This window comes from Tursiops truncatus, chromosome 17 (genome assembly GCF_011762595.2).
Source record: "Tursiops truncatus isolate mTurTru1 chromosome 17, mTurTru1.mat.Y, whole genome shotgun sequence".
Taxonomy (NCBI): domain Eukaryota; kingdom Metazoa; phylum Chordata; class Mammalia; order Artiodactyla; family Delphinidae; genus Tursiops; species Tursiops truncatus.
Window position 1 is genome coordinate 41729365 of NC_047050.1, and position 19833 is coordinate 41749197.

A 19833-nucleotide genomic window follows, 5' to 3' on the forward strand; every position below is an offset into this window, starting at 1 on the left:
ATCAGTATGAATTCATGTTTAGCTTAATATAGGTAAAGATGGAGATATATATATACATATAATTATGTATATATACACAAGTTAGCACACACACACATATACCTCCTTGCTTTGTCTACTGAGAGGGATCAATAACATGACAATATGCCACAGCAGCAACAAGTATATCTACAGTCCATATCTTGGTTTCTAATACCATTCTCTAATAAAGGAACTAGCTCCTAGGATTCTAGAAACTGTGGCAGGAAATATACAAACTGAATCTAGAGTATCTTACAGTGTCAGAGAGTAAGGAAGTAAGTAAAGTAAAAGCAAACCCACAATGATGGGGTTATGTCAAAGGGACGAAAGTGCCAACCATAAGAGGTTCCAATGGCCAAAGCTGGAACAATCTGAACAAGAAAATACATAAGGTAGGATTGGATTATAACCCAAAGTGTAAACTAAATAACCATGAGTCAGTGAGATATATATGACTGAATAAATAAGTGGAGAAAATAGACAAATCTCCTGTGTAGAAGAATTCCTACATAACTTCCCACTCCTCAAGTGTGGGCTGTGTATTATGATTTCCTTCCAAAGAATACAGTATGGAAAGGAGAAAAGAGTAATTTTGTTGTGAAGAAACCTGACAAACACGACATCAGCCAGGTGATCATGGGTAACACTGACAATGATAAGTCATGTTAACAAAATGTATCTGTGATATTGTGATATAAGAAGAAATATAGATTTGATCTGTCCCCAGTTCCTGGCACAGTACTTCTAAAACCCTTACAATTTCCTGAGTGATATGTGTGGGAGGAGCACGTTTTCTTATTCATAATAAGCCCCTTTCAGCCTTGTCTGGCTTTATGATAATAAGGTGACTCCTGGAGGATGAGGGCTGGTTGCCAGAGGAACCAACCGTGTGATCAGAGGGTTGGAACTTTTAGGCCTACCCTCCTGACCTCCAGGAAGGGGAAAAGAGTTAGGGATTGAGTTAATCACCAATGGCCAATGATTTAATCAATCATATCTCTGTAAAGGAACCTCCATAAAACCCCTAAAATAAGGGTTTTGGAGAGCTCCCAGGTTGGTGTATAGATCAAGGTGCTAGGAGACTGGCATGCCTGGAGAGGGCATGGAAGCTCCACACGTCCTCCTCATCCTATGCATCTCTTCCGTTGGTCTGTTCCTGAGTTGTATCCCATATTGGAAACAGTAAAGTGTTCTCCTGAGTTCTGTGAGCTATTCTAGAGAATTAATGAAACTGAGGAGGGAACTGTGGAACCCCTGATTTATAGCCAGTTGATCAAAGTATGGGAGACCCAGACTTGTGACGAGCATCTGAAGTGAGGGAGGGGACAGGTTTGTGAGACTGAGTCCTTAACCTGCAGGGTCTGTGCTAACTCCAGATGGTCAGTGTCAGAATGAATTAAACTGTAAGACACCCAATTGGTAAACTGGAGAATCGCTTGGTGTGGAAAATCCACACATTTGGTGTCAGAAGTGTTATAAGTAGAGGAAATGAGTTTTTCCTTTAATACTCTTGATATAAATGTGATGAGACTAGCCTTTACTTCTGTAGTCTCTCTCCCAAAACCCAATAACCTCAGTGTCATCATAAGAAAAAATATCAAATAAATCCCAGCTGAGGGACATTCTACAAAACACCTAACCAGCATTTCTCAAAGTTCTCAAGAACATCAAAAACAAGGATAATCTGCGAAACTGTGACATCAAGAGGAGCCTAAGGAGACATGGTGACTAAATGTAAATGTGGTATCCTAGATGGGTCCTGAAACAGAAAAAGGACACTAGGTAAAAACTAAGTAAATCTGGATAAAGTATAGACCTTAGCTGAAAACACTTATTAATACTGATTCATTAATTGTAACAAATGTACCATACTAACATAAAATTTTAATAGGGGAAATTGGATGTGGGTATATGGAAACTCTCTGTACTATTTTCACAATTCTTCTGTAAATATAAACGTATTCAAAAATTAAAAGTTACTTCAGAAAAAGGAAATGGAAGAAATTCATTTATTTGAATTTATATTTACTAAATAAATATTTATGTCACAAAGTCCAACACGAGAATCTACAGGTCAATGGTCCTCATCTACATTAGAATCAGCTAGGGAGCTCTGAAAAAATTCTGATGCCTGGGCTTCAGCGTATATCAATTAAATCAGAAATTTCTCAGAGTAAAAACCAAGCATTATTGGCTTTTCTTTTCCCCTCCAGAAGTAGATAGGTTGTTCAAATGTATAAAGAGAGAGATCAAGTGACATAGCCATTTGCCGAATATTCTACACATTATATTAAACATTACAAATCCCAAGGAATCATTTTTCCATTAGAGATAACTAAAATATCAGACTTTTAGTGATTCATGTATATAATATTTTGTATTGACAAGAACAGTGCTCTGTACTCTATCACTTAACCAAAAAATCTGTTGGAATCTCTTTTCAGAAAAAGATATTTTAAAAATATTTAGCAAATTTCAGTACATACATGCTTAAAAAAAAGAGAGAATGCCCTGAAGCGCATCTTATTTTTAAAAAGGCATGCTTTATTGGATAAGATTTTTTAAACTCTTACATGGCAGAAAAAATACACATAGATTTGCTTTATATCCTACTATGAATGCTCCTTGGTAAAACAAAATGTCGTATTTGTAGAAAGTTGTTTTGAATAGAAAGAGCAATACCATTAGTAGATACTCTTTAAAAAATAGTCTTTCTATAGATAATTTAGGTATTTACAGTAAATATGAACAAATATATTTATGCTTTTTAATCAACTCACACTAAGGATTTGGGAATATCTTCCACTGACATCTGGAAAACAAATTCTTTCTTACTATGTAATACAGTTGACCCAACTCAGCACCAAATTTATATCACATGCTCAGAAGTGCCCCAAAAAGAAGATCTTTGCCATGTTTAGCAATGCTTAAACTAGCACAAAAACCTTGATATTGGGATTAACCTGCTGCAGAAATCTCTGTTTACAATTTGTTTAATTTTAAAAATCTGTACAATTACCTCAGCACCGATCAAAACATGTCAATTTGTCAAGATGTATTCTCATCAGACAAGCTTTTTCTATAATAGGTATAAAATCAAATTCATAAGGCACTAGTTCCAATCATGTCCCATACCTTTCTTGAATAAAAAATATTTAAAGAAGTTTGTTTATAATAGTTACTTACCCAGGGCACAGGTGTATAGCACCAAAAATTTTAAAACAACGTACCCTGAAATAGTTATCATATAGTGTTTCCTTTTCAAAAGTCACACTGAGAGTTGATGGAAATGTCAACATAATTTTAGGTCTCAAGTTTTTCTCCAACTGTAGTAAGTTGAATTATGTAGAAGTAAATTAAGTTTGGAAAAATTATAAGTTGATATTGGTATTACCCATAAATTCTCTGAAAACTGCACTCACTCAAAATGAAAAAAAGCAGGATCTACAATGGGTTCAAGTATTAATACTGAATATCAAATATAAGTATCTTCGACAATGCAGCAACTCAATATGGTGAATTTACAGCTCTAGAATTTCAAAATCAGGGAAAGAATTTGATCTATATTATTTCAAAATCTAGCACTATTAAATTTTCAATGGTCCAGTGCCAAACTGGCTCTGTGTCATATTAGGCCAGTCATCGGAAAAGGACCAATCAAGGATGGAGACTAAAGACAGCTAACAAAAAGGCCATCAAAGAATACAAGCTCTCTGTATTCTTAAACTAAAAATAAATGTAGAAGTAAAACTTGGCAATGCAGACCTCCCATGATGCTGAAAAGACCATTTATCTTTGAAACAATCAAAAAAAGGAAAAAAGGAATGGGGAAAAAGTCTCAAATAAAAACGACTACTATATCAAAATAGCCATTCAAAATCTTCTGCCATATCCTAAAAAAGGTGGCCAGTCCCCAGTACCATAAATAGCAGGTATTGTCCAAGTGAATCCACCAAATTGGAGCAAATTCCAAAAGAAGGATCAGCCAAGTTTCATGGGCCAAAGGTAACCAAGATGAGTTACAAATGAATATAAAGGGAGGTTACAAAGCAACAACCTTAACTACACAGAGGTAGGTGTAAGGCAAGCACAGAATCAATCAAATAATGGCTCAATAGTCTACAATTGTTCTCATATGGCTGGAAGGCTCAAGATTGTACCTTTGTTATAAAATTATTTTATAAAACAGTGGTTGAGAAAAACAGAAATGTCCATTTCCTTTTTTTTAAATTGAAGTATAGCTGACTTACAATATATTGTGCTAGTTTCAGGTGTACATTTACTTTTATTCTCATCAACTACTAATTTGGTATGACTTGCCTTAAATTCCTAGATTTCTTGTAATGTTATCTTTTAGAAGTTTTCCCTTCCCTTCTTGGATCATTTTCATTTACAAAATGTCCAGAATAAACTATAATTGAACAGATCCAAATTTTCCTTTTAATTGTAAAACTTTATGAGTGCTCAAGGAGTTTTTAATCATTCTAACATATGAGGTTTTATAGATTTATTTGACTATCATCACATTAACAACTCAATATTTAAAATGACAATTTCAGAACACCCAAGAAAAGACAAATGGCAAAAGTTTCCATTAAAATGGAGGATTGAACACATGGGTTTATGCTGATTCCAGCAAAAACCCTCAAAAAATACAATTTTTATTGTACAAAATTATAATAAAGGTACAGAAAAAAAATAAACTCATAAAGACAAAGAGCATGGAGGAGGAGACAACAGCAAACAGGAGATGTCAAAAAATTTGGAAGCTAGAAGAAAAAACTGGAAGCTAGAAATCACATAAATATATGTAAGTAGTAGCTATCTCAGCACACCAAAGAAACCCAAAACTTAAGCTTGTAAGGAGAGAACTCACAAGAGGCAAGCAAATTCAGGCCCCAGAGCAGTGGGTCATAACGTCTTTTACAGTAAGGTTCACAAGTCAACTAATTCTACTCTTACACAGAGAGTTTCCAATAGGCAATTTTAGTGTTTCTCTCAAATACAATCATTAGATTCTTCAAGAAAACCCATAAAGTGAAAAGTTAGAGATCAAAATAAACACGAAGGAAACAGAGACAAGGAAGAGAGAAAAAGAAAACTCAAAGTAATAATGATAATATAACAACAATGAGGAAGAGAAGGATATTTGGGAAATTAAATATTAGCTATGGAAAAAAATACCAGGGTTAGAAGATAAACTTAGAGAGACCTCCAAGAAAGAACAAAAAAAAAGGAAGAGAAAAATAAAAAAACAGAGAAGATAAGATCATTGAAAGATAAATCTAAGAGGTTTAACAAGGAAATAAAAGGAGAGTAAGAGAGAAAAATGGGGGGCAGGTGAGAGAGAAAGGGGGAGACAGAAAGTGAGGGAGAGAGAGAAAAGAGAAGAAGTTATTAAGAAATAGCAAATATAAAATTACACAGAATTGATCTTACCTCAGGAAACAAGAAAACTCTTAAATAAACAACCTAACCTTACACCTAAAGCAACCAGAGAAAGAAGAACAAACAAAACCCAAAGTCAGTAGAAAGAAAGAAATCATAAAGATAAGAGCAAAAATACATGAAATAGTGATGAAGAAAACAACAGAAAAGGTCAAAACTAAAAGCTGGTTCTCTGAAAAGATAAACAAAATTGATAAACCTTTAGCCAGACTCATCAGGAAAAAAAAGGGAGAGGGCTCAAATCAATAAAATTAGAAATGAAAAAGGAAAAGTTAAAACTGACACCAAAGAAATACAAAGGCTTACAGGAAACTACTACAAGCAACAATAGGCCACAAACAACCTAGAAAAAATGGACTAATTCTTAGAAAGGTTCAACCCTCCAAGACTGAACCAGGAAGAAACAGAAAATAAGAACAAACCAATCACAAGTAATGAAATTGAAACTGTGATTTAAAAACTCCCAACTAACAAAAGTCCATGACCAGATAGCTTCACAGGCGAATTCTATCAAACATTTAGAGAAGAGCTAACACCTATGCTTCTCAAACTCTTCCAAAATACTGCAGAGGAAGGAACACTCCCAAGCTTGTTCTGAGGCCACCATCACCCTGATACCAAAACCAGACAAAGATACCACACACAAAAAAAGAAAACTAAAAACTAAATATCACTGATGAACACAGATGCAAAAATCCTCAACAAAATACTAGCAAAGCTAACCCAACAACACATTAAAAGGATCATACACCATGATCAAGTGGGATTTATCCCATGGATGCAAGGATTCTTCAATATACGCAAAGCAATCAACGTGATAAACCACATTAACAAACTTAAGAATAAAAACCATATGATCATCTCAATAAATGCAGAAAAAGCTTTTGATAAAATTCAACTCCCACTTAGGATTAAAAACTCTGCAGAAAATGGGCACAGAGGGAAACTACCTCAACATAATAAGGGCCATATATGACAAACCCACAACTAACATCATTCTTAATGGTGAAAAACTGAATGCATTCGCTCTAAGATCAGGAACAAGGCAAGGTTATCCACTGTTGCTACTTTTATTCAAAACAGTTTTGGAAGTTCTAGCCACATGAATCAGACAAGAAAAAGAAATAAAAGGAATCCAAATTAGAAAAGAAGTAGTAAAACTGTCACTGTTTGCAGATGACATGATACTATACATAGAGAATCCTAAAGATGCTACCAGAAAACTACTAGAGCTCATCAATGAATTTGGTAAAGTAGCAGGATACAAAATTAATGCACAGAAATCTCTTGTGTTCCTATACACTAAAAATGAAAATCTGAAAGAGAAATTAAGGAAACACTCCCACTTACCACTGCAACAAAAAGAATAAAATACCTAGGAATAAACCTACCTAAGGAGGCAAAAAACCTGTACTCAGAAAATTATAAGATACTGATGAAAGAAATCAGATGACACAAAAGGATGAAGAGATATACCATGTTCTTAGATTGGAAGAATCTTATACTACCTAAAGCAATCTACAGATTCAATGCAATACCTATCAAATTACCAATGGCATTTTTCACAGAATCAGAACAAAAAATTTTACAATTTGTATGGAGACACAAAAGACCCCAAATAGCCAAAGCAATCTTGAGAAAGAAAAACAGAGCTGGAGGAATCAGGCTCCCTGGCTTCAGACTATTCTACAAAGCTACGGTAATCAAAACAGTTTGGTACTGGCACAAAAACAGAAATATATATCAGTGGAACAGTACAGAAAGTCCAGAGATAAACCCACGCACCTATGGTCACCTAATCTTTGACAAAGGAGGTAAGAATATACAATGGAGAAAAGACAGCCTCTTCAATAAGTGTGCTGGGAAAACTGGACAGCTACATGTAAAAAAAATGAAGTTAGAACACTTCCTAACACCATACACAAAAATAAACTCAGAATGGATTAAAGACCTAAATGTAAGAACGGATACTATAAAACTCTTAGAGGAAAACATAGGCAGAATACTCTCTGACATAAATCGCAGCAATATCTTTTTTGATCCACCTCCTAGAGTAATGAAAATAAAAACAAAAATAAACAAATGGGACCTAATGAAACTTAAAACTTTTGCACAGCAAAGGAAACCATAAACAAAACAAAAAGACAACCCACAGAATGGGAGAAAATATTTGCAAATGAAGTGACTGACAAGGGATTAATCTCCAAAATATACACACAGCTCATGCAGCTCAATATATTAAAAAAAAAAAATCAAAAATAGGCAGAAGATCTAAATAGACATTTCTCCAAAGAAGACATACAGATGGCTAAAAAGCACATGAAAAGTTGCTCAACATCACTAATTATTAGAGAAATGTAAATCAAAATGACAATGAGGTATCACCTCACACATTAAAAAATCTATGAACAGGGCTTCCTTGGTGGCGCAGTGGTTGAGAGTCTGCCTGCCGATGCAGGGGACATGGGTTCATGCCCCAGTCCGGGAAATCCCACGTGCCATGGAGCGGCTGGGCCCGTGAGCCATGGCCGCTGAGCCTGCGCGTCCAGAGCCTGTGCTCTGCAACGGGAGAGGCCACAACAGTGAGAGGCCCGTGTACCACAAAAATAAATAAATAAATAAAAATAAAAGGCCAGCTCGTTCACGCCACTCCCCTGTTTAAATTTCTTTCTGGGGCACAGAAATTCCACCTTGAGGAGCATCTCCCGTAAGTAATACTTGCATGTTTTCAAAGACAAGAATATTTAAATCAGCACTGTGTATTGACTGGCAACATATTTAATATCTATCATTAGTGGACGGGTTAAATAAACCATGGTTCAACCACATAATTGTAAACCACAGAGCTGTGGAAAAGAATGAGATAGATCTAAATGTGCCAAATATGGAACAATCTCAAGATACAAAGCAAGGTCTGTATGGTATGCTCCTGTGTGTGCAAAAAAGGGTGAAGAAAGGAGATGTTTATACATAAACGATTTCCACAAAGATACATAAGAAGTTAATGATCATGGTTGCTTCCCAGGAGGGAGGCTGTGGAAATGAAGATCTAGGGTGCCAAAGATTCTTTTTATTATGCGCTCTCTGTAAATTTTAAAATCACATGTAGATATCACATTTGTAATTAGAAACACTGATTTAAAAAGCAAAAACAAAACCCTCCATGTAGTGAAAGCACTTCATCAGCATCTAACAAAGGCACTTCATCGTGCTCTGCAACAGGAGAGGCCACAACAGTGAGAGGCCAGCATACCACCAAAAAAAAAAAAAAAAAAAAAATCTACGAACAATAAGTGCTGGAGAGGGTGTGAAGAAAACGAAACCCTCCTACTCTGTTGGTGGAAATGTAAATTGGTACAGCCACTATGGAGAACAGTATGGAAGTTCATTAAAAAACTAAATACAGAACTACCATATGATCCAGCAATCCCACTCCTGGGCATATATCTGGAGAAAACCATAATTTGAAAAGATACATGCACCCCTATGTTCACTGCAGCATTATTTACAATAGTCAAGACAATGGAAGCAACCTTAATGTCCAAGACATGGAAGCAACCTTAATATCCACAAAGGAGTGACTAAAGAAGATGTGGTACATATATACACTGGAATATTACTTAGCCATAAAAAAGAAGGAAATTATGCCATTTGCAGCAACATGGATGGACCTAGAGATTCTCATACTGAGTGAAGTCAGATAAAGACAAATATCATATGATATTGCTTATATGTGGAATCTTAAAAAAAATGGTACAAATGAACTTATTTACACAACAGAAATGGAGTCACAGATGTAGAAAACAAACTTATGGTTACCAGGGGGGAAAGGGGAGGGAGGGATAAATTAGGAGATTGGGATTGACATATACACACTGTTATATACAAAACATAACTAATAAGGACCTACTGTATAGCACAGGTAATTCTACTCAATACTCTGTAATGACCTATGGGAAAAGAATCTAAAAAGGAGTGGATATATGTATACGTATAACTGATTCGTTTTGCTGTACAGCTGAAACTAATACAACCTTGTAAATCAACTATACTCCAATAAAAAATTTTAAAACTAAAATAACACAGAATTAAGGGACATTTCCAAATTGAAAGAGCCAAAAGGCACTCCACACAATGAATGGAAAAAGATCTACACCGGGCTTCCCTGGTGGCTCAGTGGTTGAGAGTCCACCTGACGATGCAGGGGACACGGGTTTGTGCCCCAGTCTGGGAGGATCCCACATGCCGTGGAGCGGCTGGGCCCGTGAGCCATGGCCACTGGGCCTGCGCATCCGAAGCCTGTGCTCCGCAGCGGGAGGGGCCACAACAGTGAGAGTCCTGTGTACCGCAAAAAAAAAAAAAAAAAAAAAGATCTACACCAAGGCACATTCCATGAAAGTTTTAAATAACAGAAAGTGAAGATCTATAAAACGTCTATAAAACATTCAAAGGATTAGGTATCTGAATGTCATCTGGCTTCTCATCATCCTTACTACTAAGTTAAGAAATAGAGCAAGGCCTTCAAATTTTTAAGGGAACATTATTTTCAATCCAGAATTTTATACTCAATCAATCAACAGTAAAGATAGAATAAAGACATGGTCAGATATACAAGTTGTGAAAAAACCTGCTAATGGCTGGAAGCTCCTGGGAGATAAAGTGCATCAAAGTAAGGAAGCAAAACAAGAAAGACAAGATCCAGAAACCATAGGATCCATTAGAGAAGAGAGAAAAGGAAATTTGCAGGATGATGCTGAAGGGGCTGGGGGGTGATGTCTTAGGAGAAGAGCTGTTCAAGACTCCAGAAAGTCAGCATTCAGATTACAGGAAGATAGAGGGAGAGAAAGAATAAGTCAAGAATAAAGTATGACACTAAACAATTATTTGTGTTTGACCATACACAGAGGCCTTTACAGCCTCTGCAGAGAGTCCGGGAATGTGGCGTTTCAGAACAAATTCGTGATAGGTACACAGAAAAATTAACAGCAACAAACAACAGTAACAAAAACCGTGACAACTACTCGTTCCAGAAATCACAAACATAAAAAATATGTAATCATAATATATTATGATGTTTACATACTCACAGCTATCTAAACACTGAGAGGGATTTTTTTAGAATTGTGTTTTAATTATATGGGGAGAATGAGAAATAACAAGTAGTTCTTTTAAAGAATTTCAGTTTGTGATCAATAACGTTATCTCAAATATAAATGTTCCTTACTAAATCTAATTTACTTTTTAAGAAGGACTGAGAATAAATTTTAAAATTATCTTTACTGGTTTTAAGCTTAAAGTAGTTTATAAAAATCTCTACCAGTTCTTCCAAGCACATTTGACCATTTAAAATTTGTTTTAAAACAGTTAAAAAGACATTTTCAAAATACTGGTTCAAGTCTGGTAAGTGATGTTATTTTGGTGGCCCTTAGAGTAGCAAAACCAGCAGCAGGAACAATTATCATCAAAGAAACCAAAAACTAAACAAACAAAATAATAACAAAAACAAAACACCCAGACAAAATGTTAAAATAATAGCAGCAGTGGTGATATAAGTAGTAGCACTAATAAAACTGAAGCTAAACTTTATCGAGCATATTATGTGTGTTAAACTGTTCTAAGTGTGAAGATATACATATTTTTTATTACATCCCCATAACAACTCTATGAAATATGATCTATCACTAGCCCCTTTTTACAGATAGTGAAATTGAAGCAGAGAGGTTAAGTAACTTGGCCAATGACAGTTATTTGGGAACAGAATCAGGATTTTAGTCCAAGTAGTCTGTCCTGCTCTTAGATAAATTCTACCCTCCCCACCCCCCAAATTTAACGTTAGAAGCTTCTGGACTGACTTGGGCAGATTCTGATGCTGTTCTATTATTTATCAGTTTAAAAGATTCTCAAGAGAGAGATTGATTTGAAGTTCCTTTATTAAACAGGGGTAGGGGGAAGATGGAAGATTCTGAGACTACTCACCCGGAGGCTATCTCACCACCTGTAGGGATGTGGATTTTCCCAAGCACCCTGGCATTTCTCCCGACACCCATGCTAAGAATTACTGTTTCAGTGAATCACAACTGGAGGGGATACGCCATCCCTCAGACATTAAGGACAGCAGCCTGACAAGTTTAGAGTTCAGACCAGGAAAGTTCAGAAAAGAAATCACCAGAAAGTCCTCATTTCTTTTCCAAAGACAGAAGCTCTAAAACATGGTCTAAAGCCAGTTAGTAGACAAAATCTTTTTCTTTGAATCATTACTAAATTAATATGAAATAAAATGACACCTTTGAAAGTGAAAATAAAAGGCCTATTACATGCATAAAAGTGAAAAGCTCTCAAAAAAAAAGTGAAAAGCTCTCAAGCAAGCCTAACATCAAGAAGTATCCCACTTTTTGCTCAACATTTTACTTACTTTAACATTCTCCCACGTCTTTCAGTTCCTTGTATTTTACTTAAAGTAACATTGTTATTGACATGGGAAACACCTGAGCTCCAGTACAAAGCAATTCTTGCAAACTCCTTATCAATCTTCTAATCTACTTTAAAAATGACCACTTGTCAATAGTGCATTCTATGCCTTATAAATTCAATTTATTAACATCATCCATTACACTTTTAAATAATCATTCAGTGTACCACGTATGGAGTGTTTGCCTTGTTATTTTATTTAAAATCAGCAAGCAGTAACTTGTACTGTGTAAATATTTAAACATAAGTGCCTATATAATATTTTAATAAGCCATACCAGATAACTTAAAACTAATCTTTTAAAAATCAATGATGAATTAGAGTTTAAGAGCTACATAGGGGGGATTTCCCTGGTGGCACAGTGGTTCAGAATCCAATGCAGGGGACACGGGTTTGATTCCTGGTCCAGGAAGATCCCACATACCGTGGAGCAACTAAGCCCGTGCACCACAACTACCGAGCCTGTGCTCTAGAGCCTGTGTGCCACAACTACTGAGCCCACGTGCCACAACTACTGAAGCCCGTGTGCCTAGAGCTTGTGCTCTGCAACTAGAGAAAGCCCGTGCACAGCAACAAAGACCCAACGCAGCCAAAAAAAAATAAAAAATAAATTAAAGAAGAACTACATAGGGATGTATTGTTTATTGTATAATTAATAAATTACCAGAATGCATGCTCACACCTTGAATGCTACAGATATATTAGTATAATCTGAATGAGAACAAGAAAAAGTCCTGTATGCCTACAGTTTATATAGACAAACTATGTCCAACTTTGTACTGACTTGGTCAGAAATAAATGCAAATTTTATGAAAATGTTTGACTCTTATGAAAAATAGAGTATCACTTTAATGACAATTTGGCCATGAACATTAAGAGACATGTAGCTATGAGAATTTGACTGTTTTACTTTAAAACTGTATATGTAATTCAATTTTAAGTCAATTTGCAAGAGAATACCAAAGGAATGAACAGTATGAAGACAAACTCTATGTAAGATTTTCAGCCTTCAGTGTGAATAAAAGTTTGAGAGAACATGACTACTGATTTAAAAATTTGATAAAAACAAATGGCAATGTAGAAACATACTCTTACTGTAGGAGGGCTTCAGATCCACTCTGCATATCTCATTGTTCTTATAAATTGCATGTGTCTGTGCATATGCATATTTATTTATATTCAGAGCACAAATGACAAAATGACCTCAAGATAGAAACTACTGCCTGAGAACATAATCTAAAGCAAAGAGTGTGAACACTGCTCAAAGTGTGTGACTCTGTCAAGACTTAATTTTTTCTTACAATTTCAATTAAAACAACAAAAAACAACATAATAGTTTCATGCAGAAACACTAGCTTGGTTCCAGACAGTATAAATGCTTATTTGAAAACTAAGAAATCATAAAAACCTGATGCGATTTTTAAATCTGTCCACAATATTTTGACAGTCTTCCCTTCAAAAGGTAGAACCTAATTCCCCACACCTTGAATGTGCGCCAGACTATGTAACACATACCTAAAACAATGGGATGGCTTTGGAACGGGGCAGTGGGCAGAAGCTAGAAGCACTCAAGAGAGTGTTAGTAACAGCATGAAAAGTGATAAACTTTTAGCTCTTATATTTTGGTCACTGATTCATCCAATTAGACCTTATATTAAAAGGTCATTGTATATGATAAGATGTAAGGGTCCAACCTCACGCTTTTAACATGTGGCTATCCAGCTGTCTCAGCGCCATCCGTTAAAAAGACCTCTCTTTTTCCATTGAATGGTCTCCACACTTTCATTGAAAATTAATTGGTCATAGATGTATGGGTGTACTTCTGGACTCTCAATTCTATTCCATTGATTTATATGTCAGTCCTCATGCCAGAACCACATTGATTTAATTACTGTAGCTTTGTATTACATTCCGAAATTGGAAAGTGAATCCTCCAACTTTGTTCTTTTCCAATATTGTTTTAGTTACTTGGGGCCCCTTCCTCCATACAAATTTGAAGATTGGCTTTTCCTTTTTGCAAAAAAAGACCATAGGGATTAGATGAATATGTGAGTCACTTTGGGGAGTACTGCCATTTAAACAATATTAAGTCTTCTAATCAATGAACATGGGATGTTTTTCCACTGATTTAGGTATTCTTTCAGCAATGTGTCGTATTTTTCACTGTACAATTCTTTCACCTCCTTGGCTAAATTTATTCTTAGGTATTCCATTCTCTTGGATGCTATTGTAAATGGAACTGTTTTCTTAAATTCCTTTTTGCGTTGTTCATTGCTGGTGTATAAAAACATAATGGATTTTTGTATGCTGATCTTGTACCCTGCAACTTTGCTAAACTTGTTTACTAACTCTAGAAGATTTAGATGTTTTGGACAGACACCATCTAGGAAGTTGCTCCACCTTAAGGGGATCAAAACAAAGGCAAGCCTCTGTGCCAGCCCCACAGGGAACTGCCAGATAGCTCAAAATGCAAAAGCACAATTTTTTTGAAAGTAAGGTTCTTACTCCTCTCCCCTGCCCCCAACCTCCACCTCTGTTCCCATGGCGGCCACTGAGCTAAAAAATTGGGGATGGCAGGCATGTAAAGCAAAAATGCCACAACACTTTCTTACCAAAACTTAACATTCTTAAGCTTCTTCATTAAGCACTCCCCTGGTTGCTGTAGGTTTTTTATTAGATTCCAGTGTTCTGAAAAGCTTGACTTGTCAGTTTCTGCCAACTTAATGGTTGCTTCTGTGGAGCCACTGATTCTTAGATTTCCCTACTCCACCATTTTCTATGACCAGTAGCTTCTTTTAACAAATAGAATGTGGCAGAATTTACAGTGTGCAACTCCTGATGTCATAAAAGGCACTGAGATGTCCTCTTTGTTCTCGCTCTTGGCTCACTCACTCCAAGAAAAGCCAGTTGCCAGACTGTGAAGACTCTCAAATAGTCCTATGGAGTGTCCCAGATGGCCAGGAGCTGAGACAGCCTGCCAACAGCCATATGAGTGAGCTACCTGGGAACTGCAGTCCTTGTCAAGCCTTCAGATGATTGCAGCTCTGACCAACACTTAAACCTCAACCTCAGAAGAGACTCTGAGCCAAAATCATACAACTAAGCCACTCCTGAAATACTGATCTACAGATACCATGAAATAATAAATGTATGTTGTTTTAAACTGCTAATTTTTAGCAGTATATAATAGTTAAAGCTGAGGCCTGAAAGACGAGAACCTACTCATTCAAAGAGTTCTAAGGAAGAAGAATGTTTCAAGCAGTGGGAATGGCACATGCAAAGGCCCTGCATAAGGAAAGGTCATTGGCATGTTAAAATAATAAAAAATGTGAAAGAAGATCAGTGTGACTGGAGCTCAGTGAAGGAGAGGAAAATAGTGAAGAAAGAGATCACCAAAGTGGCAGAAAGTAACTGAGATGACTATAGCAAGGTCTTTAAAACTTAGTAAAGGGCTTCCCTGGTGGCGCAGTGGTTGAGAGTCCGCTTGCCGATGCAGGGGACACGGGTTCGTGCCCCGGTCCGGGAAGATCCCACATGCCGCGGAGCAGCTGGGCCCATGAGCCATGGCCGCTGAGCCTGCGCGTCCGGAGCCTGTGCCCCGCAACGGGAGAGGCCACAACACTGAGAGGCCCGCGTACCGCAAAAAAAAAAAAAAAAAACTTAGTAAAAACTGGTAAGTTCTGGGGTAAGCAATAGTTCCTTATCCATAAAAAATGGAAACCAACCTATAATTAAGTATAGGAAAATAAGAGCAAAGCAAAAATAGTCACTACTCCAATGACAGCTAATTAAAGGCAGTTAATTAGTCCAGCACTCATGAGAAGCTTACATAAGGTGAAAGAAAACCACTGGGTACCACCCCAGAGGGGCAAAGACTAGACTTCTTGAGAACATAATCTTATTAAAGTATGTAATTCTGATAATCCAGTGATGTTTATTTTTATAAATACTAATAAATATTTGATTGAAAAGTGAGCATAAAGTCTTAATGAAGGAGGATGGAAGCTTAAAAGTAAAATACCTAGTTTTATTCTTGTTTCCTCACCAGTTTTTTTGTGTTTTGTTTTTTAATATTAATTAATTAATTTTGGCTGCATTGGGTCTTTGTTGCTGTGCACTGGCTTTCTCTAGTTGCGGAGCATGGGCTCTAGGCACACGGGCTTCAGTAGTTGTGGCACGTGGGCTCAGCAGTTGTGGCACACGGGCTCTAGAGCACAGGCTCAGTAGTTGTGGCGCACAGGCTTAGCTGCTCTGTGGCATGTGGGATCTTCCCGGACCAGGGCTTAAACCCGTGTTCCCTGCATTGGCAGGTGGATTCTTAACCACTGCGCCACCAGGGAAGCCCTCCTCACCAGTTCTGTGAATTTTGGTAAATGACTTCACTCCTAATTTAATTTCAGTCAACTGCAAAATGAGATAATAATATACACATCTTCAATCTTACTTCTTTAAAGATCAAATAATATGATAAAAGTGCTTCTGAAAGTGCTTTTGAAACTACAAAAAATAACTGACATTTACAAATTTGATCATTTGTAGAGAGAGACCGAAAACTATTATCACACAGGGTGGGAACTATAAGACCGTTTGAGAACAAGAACCAAGATCCTTACATCATCCCATATTACTTATGGAAAAACCACCTTTATGAGGATGCTGTTTAAAATTCTGAATGGTGAATTCACTGGCAAAAAAATTATATCTAGAATATAAGCTTAAAGCATCTGTCTCACCAGGCAATCCACAGTCACTGCCAAATGAGTAACTGATTTAGCCAAATAGCTACAGAAAATGATTATAAATCAGCTCTGAAAAGAAGCGCACTTCTCCTTGTCCTGGGCTACCATATGACACAAGGTTTAATAACTGGTGAGGGACTTCCCTGGTGGTCCAGTGGCCACGCTCTCAATGCAGGGGCCCCGGGTTCAATCCCTGGTCAGGGAACTAGATCCCACATGCCACAACTAAGAGTTCGCATGCCGCAACTAAAGATCCTGCATGCCGCAACGAAGATCCTGCACACGGCAACAAAGATCCTGTGTGCCGCAACTAAGACCCAGCGCAGCCAAATAAATAAATAAATATTTTAAAAAATACTTGGTGAAAAGGGTAAAAGAATTTCAAAAGAAATACCAATTAGATAACTAGTCTCTGAAATTGAAAGTAAATTTGAATTAGCAAAATAATAGGATTTGTATACAAAAACTGTTAAGATTAAAAAAAAAAACTTCTATGGGAAAATATAGATGATGTTATCAAAGACATTTCCAATCAGTATAAAAATAAAATATCTGTGTTTTCAGATTTAATGACTAACTGAATACCAAGATGTATTCATCTCTATATCCTTAACCAGAAAAAATATTATAATTTAAAACAAGGAAAAAATCGTCAATGAAGCATAAAAACATTAGACACTATAAAATGCGATATATAGATATAATTTTTTACTTTATTAAAATGCACTAATAGAACGTAAATGTAATAAGCTGGTCCTTTTATGTCCCTCCTCCTTTCTCTAGTAACTCATCTTCTACTGTGGTACTCTATCTACAGCATAACTGATGACCAGTTAAAAGTAAGTTCCAGAAGATATAACATAAAATTGACCAAATCCAAGACAATATTTATTCAACAAACACACCTCAGTGTCAACTAGATACCAGGTGCTGTATAAGCCTATTATATTAACCTTACATTCCCCATTAATCACTAATTCTTAAGACATCAGAAAAGACATCATTTAATAAAACGAAATATATTTTGAGATTTAATGAACAAACATACTTCACTTGTACAATAAAACAGAAAGTGCTAATGATATATTTAAAGAAAAAACCCAAAATTATAGGATATTCTCGACTCAGAAGAAAAAGATCAACTTTTTTAGGGTAATTACGAACCGAATTTTCTTCTTCCTCTTCCAATTCTCGCTGCTGTTCTTCATGTCTTTTAGCTTTGATCTCCATGGCTTCTGTGATCAGGTCTCTTAAAATTGATACAGGTTTTGCATTCTTGATAAAAGGGTGCTAGAAAAGTAAAATTCAATGGTATAAATTCAAATGGTTTCTCTGAATTACATCTTTAAAACATTAAAACAACACGTAAATGTGAACCAGGAGCATAGGCTTCAATGATTGGTCCTTTATCCAGAATTAAATGTATAGGTTAAGAACAGAGAATATTTCAACAGCTTTAGAAATAAAGATTTTACTTTCAGGTTTACAAGTTTTTAAAAAACCATTAAAGCATACACACAAAAATGTAATCCTGTTAATAAAACTACATTCCCCTTACAGATATAATTGTCCAAAGGAAGTACAGATTAGGTAGATTAGGTAGTAAAAAAGACAAAAAAAAATTTTTTTAAAGATTGGTGATTAAATTACATATAATAATAAAATGATTTTGGTATTGTTACAAATTTTAATTAATCTTAACAAGCTGACAGCCAGAATCAGTAGTCAAAAGGAGGGTAACTATTTATTTTACTTCTTTTACATATTTTCTATTTATTATGTCTTTAATAATGTAATCATTTCCAAGGGAGAAGTAGAAAATAGCAATAAGAGAAAAATATTTTTCAGAAAATAAGTACTGCTTCACTTCTATACCACCCTGATCTAGCTAAAACATCTGAGTTTGTTACAATTCTGATAAACAGAAGTGAAACCACCAGAAAATACCTGGGTGTTCGATGACTTTTTAATTCAGAGGAGTAACATGAGAGAAAGTAGAGGGAATGGTTAAAAGTATAATTTGGAATAGATAACCATATTTTGAAGCAGCAACACAGCTTCAAAATGTAATTTTCACAATTATATGTCAGTAGAAAGCCATCTGAGTTATTTTCATAAAGATCAATACAACACAAAAATATTCTTAAAGATAAAAAAAATTCTAGTGCTAAGAAGAAATTATAGACATTTGTAAGAGGCTTTAAAATGGTGAACATACCATTTGGGAAAACTATGAGTAAGAATTTTACCTGATTACAGAAATTCTAGCATCGATGACAAAGAACTAATAAATTCTTTTATAGCAGTTATAAACTGATCACCAGATAAATTAAGTTCTATCAACATACCTGTGGTGGAGAGTCCTAGTCACCCACCAAAATACAGTTGTGGCTGGACCTATGGCTACCCAGCTACATCCTACATTTCTCAGTCTCCCTTTCAGTTGGTTGTGATTAAGTTCTCACCAATGAAGTGTGAGTGCCTGCGTTGTGTTCCACTCCCTGATCTGGACCTTAAAACACTGAGACTATGCACTCTTCTGTGATTTCTTCTCTTTCTGCTACGCTGGGAAACAGACAAAGACAGTGCCCTAGAGGATGGTGGAGAGCAAGAAGGAAGAAATCCCAGTCCTACTGTTAAAAATTCTGAGAAACAATGGTAAAAAGGTCACAAAAATTAATACTAATTGAAGATATGATCTTTGCCCTTAAGGAACTTATTATCTGGAATAAGAAACAAAAGACAAACATAAAAAAAATTACAATGTGACATACAAGTTACATTAATGATGATTTAGCACAGTCTATATGATTAAGAGATGTAAAAGTAAAAGAAGAGGTGACGTAATCTCAGATGCCTCACAGAGAAGAATCAGACCATTTTAGGGAGAAGGAAAACTATGCACAATATGAAAAAACACAGATAGGGGATGTATGTTAGAACATCATAGGAAGAGCTGTCTAGCCAAAACAGAAACACTGCTTAGAGAAACGCTGTCCTGTGAGTTTAGATACAGGTAAGAGTGGGACAAGAGGGATAAACACTCAGAATGAGATACTTGAATTTTGCTTGACAATCCCTTTAAGTACATAAACAAGAGAGTGGTGTAAGGAAAAGAATGTCTGTGACAGTGTAATCTTGCAGTAGAGTTTAGAAA

The 19833-nt window shown here is 36.0% G+C and overlaps 1 protein-coding gene across 4 annotated transcripts in view; it reads right to left on the bottom strand.

The window, feature by feature from the left end:
- Positions 1–19833, bottom strand: part of STK3 (serine/threonine kinase 3) — a 314180-nt gene that overhangs the window by 107232 nt on the left and 187115 nt on the right. For all 4 annotated transcript variants that reach the window (XR_012327279.1, XM_033842676.2, XM_019925072.3 and 1 more), the window contains one exon: positions 17841–17966. Coding sequence is in view for 3 of the 4 variants with exons in the window: in XM_033842676.2 (XP_033698567.1) it covers positions 17841–17966 (126 nt within the window). In the remaining variant the exon portion in view is untranslated. The remainder of the gene's footprint in view (positions 1–17840; positions 17967–19833) is intronic.